Genomic DNA, 3,660 nt, shown 5'->3' with positions numbered 1-3,660 from the left:
CGTGCCTCAGTTCTCCTTGGCAGATTTCACCTCTGAGCCCGGGGGACTGGGCAGGAATGAGGACATCAGTGATGCCAAGGAGGACAGCGACTCCCTCCTGGTGGTGATCGAAACCCTCTTTGAGAAGAGCGAGGTGGAGGGAAACGTCTGCCAGAGCCTCGGCGTGGGCCACGCAGAGCTGCAGCAGTGGGAGGAGGCTCTGCTCAGCTTGGGGGCAGAGGAGGAGTCGCCGGCTCAGGGGGCTGGCGAGAGGCTGGGCACCGAGGGGACATCCTGTGTGGAGCAGGTGCTCCTCAGGGAGGATGCTGGGAAGAGCGTGGACTTTCCACACGGCAACGAGGAGAACGGCGCTGTGGCTCCTTTGCAGCACTGCTGGGCAGCTAATTCAGTGCCCCAGTCCCCACGACAGCCCCTGGCCTCGGGTGCACGAGGAGGCCGAGGTGGTGTGGTGTCTGCAGTCTCTGTCAGCTCCCAGGTGAGCTCAGCTCAGGCAGAGCAGCAGGTCCCGTTGGACCCAGCCGGGCTGGTGGGAGGGGCTGTGCTGGGTGTCCCGGTCCCCAGCAGCAAATCTTCTCTAGCACTTCAGCGGGCAAACCAAGTGCTTCGAGCAGAAGTTGCCCCCTCTGCTCCTGTGGATAACGCTGTTCCTGCTGCCCAGAGCCAGCTGGGGTGCCAGCTGCTGGGCGCAAGCTGCCCACCTCCCATGCACTCAAACACATTGGTGGCTCGGTGGCACCACGTCCTGCTCCAGGCAAACCTGCCTTTGGGTCAGAGTGCTCCTCCTGGAGGCTGCCCATCAGAGGCTTGGATGGCCGTAGCTCCAAAACAGCTGGAAGCAGCAGGAACACGCGTGGAGTCCCAGACCCTGCCAGCTGGCAGCCCTGAGAGCCCCCTGGGGCCTGGACTGTGGCCGCCACCCCCCTCCCAGCCTGCTCCTTGCCCTGCCCAGGGCCTGCACGAGTCCTTGTTCTCAGGAGATGGGAACCTCCACGACGAGGAGGCTGCTCTCCCTGCACGAGCACCAGCACCCTTAGGAGCCAGGCAGCTGCCAGGGGATGGTGGCTTCCCCAAACAGCCCCTGACACCCCACCTGGAGCCCAGCTTTTCCTGGGAAGAGGAACAGGCAGTGCTCCAAGAGGCCAAGTGGATCTCGCAGCCCCAGCTGTGGCTCCCCCAGGCTGGGGCAGGTCCAGTGCAACACAGTGGGCTCCTGCTGGGGTCCAGCACGGCTCCCAGCACCCACCACGTGGGCTGTGCCGTGCCGCCGGAGTGCCAGTATGGAAATAGCCTCTCTAGGCGGGAGACCGATTTCCTCGGGGATGCCTCCAGAGCATCCCTTCCCCTGCAGCTGGGCGCCTTGCCTTGCCCCAGGGAGAACCACCCCGGAGCATCCTGCCCCCCGGCGGGCTCGCTTTCGAGGTGCTCAGCGGCTGCCCCTGGGAAGGGGGGTGCAGGAGCGCCCCTGTGCTCGGAGCACGGCCCTGGCTGCCCGCTGGGGCCCTCGGCGGGTGGGCAGCAGCTCTGTGCCTGTGACATCCAGCCCAAGGTGAGGTGTGAGGGCTGCAGGACCTGAGGGGTGCCCTGGCTCTCGGGGAGGGAGCGAGGGGAGCTGTCAGGGGCTGCGGGCACGCTGGCCTTTGTGGGCAGCCTGCTGTGAGACATCACTGTGAACTGGGAGCCACGTTTTGGGAAGCCACCAGCAGCTGTGGGCTCTTCTCATACCTGCAAATGGTGCCCTGTGCTCCCTGGTCACTCAGCAGTTTGTCTTCCAGTGCTATCAGGCAGTCAAAAGTGCAGTGGTTTGGACTTTTTTTTTTTTTTTCCATGAGAAGTCTTTCAGGGAGATGCAGCCATGCCAGCGTGGAGGTCTGTGGGCTCTGGGGATCCAGGGTAGGACACTGTGCTTGCCTGGCCCATGTGCTTGGGGCAGCCTCTTGCAGGTGGACCTGCTGCCTCACAGGTAGCACTGCAGGTAGCACTGAATGGCTGTTTCTTGACTCAGTGTGATCTCCTCATCGCCTGTGGGTGTGGACCACCTTTGCCACATTGCTGTTCAGTCCCCTGCATCATCTCCACCTGCTCGAGTCCCTCTGCTCCCTCCCTCCTGTGCTCTGCATCTCCTCCAGAGCCCCTGGTGACCCAGTTTAATAGAAATGGGATGTTACCAAGCACTTTGAGAAGCTCAGCAGCACTGAAGTGTCTCAGTGGGAGGTGGTAGGAGCAGAGGCATCCTGGCGGTTGGGCTCTCCAGCAGCCCTCTTGGGGAATTTGGGAGAGGTGAGTACCAGGCTGTTGTGACCTTTCTGGGATGCAGAAGGTGCTCTTGTCAGTGGCTCGTCCTTGCCTTCCTCTCCTGCACCTTGCAGTGCCACTGGACCGAGGAACGACGGGGTTCCTCCTCTGGCTTTGCCAAAGCAGTAGAAAGAAGGGCAGGGAGGGATGCAGTGACCACAGGCTGCTCTCCAGACTCACTTTGTGCCCCTCAAAGTGCTGTCCTGGAGCCCACCACAACCACTTTGTTGAATTCCCTTTATTTTCTGTTTTTTGAACCTAATGTGAATTCATTACCTTTCTTTTCCCACCATGGGGCATGTTCTCCCAGATCCGTCAGGGAAACCTGCAGAAGCAGCAATAATAAGGGAGGGTGTATTCAATTTGAGACCACACTGAAGTGCAGCATTGTGTCAGAGAGAGCAAAGTGCCTGGGGACCTTCGCATCTTCCCCCGTGCACCCATCACCCTGGGCTTCACATCTGCCTCTCACACCACTACTAAGCATTTACCAAGCAAATTAAATCAGTAATTAGTGCAGGGCCAGCAGCACTGGCAACGTGTCCTGGTGTGGAGTGGTGGTGTTTCCCTGGTTCTCGTCCTTTACGTCCTGCTTTGCCTCACTGTGCCAGGGCTGCTGGGGCTCTGGAAAGGTCAAGCTCCTGTCTGCAGGCTGGGGGCAGAGGGGTGCTGAAATGCACCAAAGTGGCCTGGAGGAGCACTTAGGACAGGGCAAGGAGGTGGCTCACCGGACCCAAAAAGCAGCAGGATGGAGTGTGCTCACCAGCCTCTGCTGTCCTGGCACCGGTGAGATGATGTGAAACACTGCCCAGGGTGCCAAGGGCACAGGCTCCAAGGGTCATCTTGGAGAGGGGGCACCCGCCAGGCTCTGCTGCCTGGGGCCCTGACAGACCCCCTGGTGCTCTGTGACTGCTGTCTGATCTCTTCATACCTTGTGGCTGTGCACACAAAGTCTCTTTTGGTGGCAGCATCTCATTTTACGCCCTGTGATTTCTTTGTGCTGCTGTGGGCAGCCGGATGATGCTGAGGAGAAAAGAGACGTCCTGAGACTCATCCCCCCCACCACCCCTCTGTGTTTGATTGTGTATTAAAAGGCGATTTGCTTTGTGTGGTGGTGATGTTTGTTTTGACCTGAAACCGTGTCTGTTTCCTCCATTTCCTCCTCGATGGGAAAGCCTGGCCCTGGTGCGGGGTGTGTGACACTCCAGTGGTCTCCAGCCCCTGTGGGCACGTGCAGCAGAGTGGTGTGACAGTGTCCCCCTGTCGCACCCCCAAACTGCCCTATGGGGTGCTGGGGGGCTCACAGCTGGTTACACTCGATGCTCACACACGCACACAGAGGTTCCCGGTGTCACTGCCACGCAGGGA

At 60.3% G+C, this 3,660-nt stretch overlaps 1 protein-coding gene across 1 annotated transcript; it reads left to right on the top strand.

The window, feature by feature from the left end:
- Window positions 1-4: 4 nt before the first annotated feature.
- LOC114071479 lies at window positions 5-3,400 on the top strand (the record flags this gene model as incomplete). The annotated part of the gene is made up of 1 exon (XM_027909308.1): window positions 5-3,400. A coding segment is annotated over one exon (1,569 nt), but the record flags the coding sequence as incomplete, so codon positions are not given.
- Between the last annotated feature and the right edge of the window lie 260 nt (window positions 3,401-3,660).

Source organism: Empidonax traillii, unplaced genomic scaffold (assembly GCF_003031625.1).
Source record: "Empidonax traillii isolate 1590-97213 ecotype Southwest subspecies unplaced genomic scaffold, ASM303162v1 scaffold2041:size41385, whole genome shotgun sequence".
NCBI classification, from domain to species: Eukaryota; Metazoa; Chordata; class Aves; order Passeriformes; family Tyrannidae; genus Empidonax; species Empidonax traillii.
Note: the sequence above shows the minus strand (reverse complement) of the source record. Positions and strands in the feature narration are given on the sequence as shown.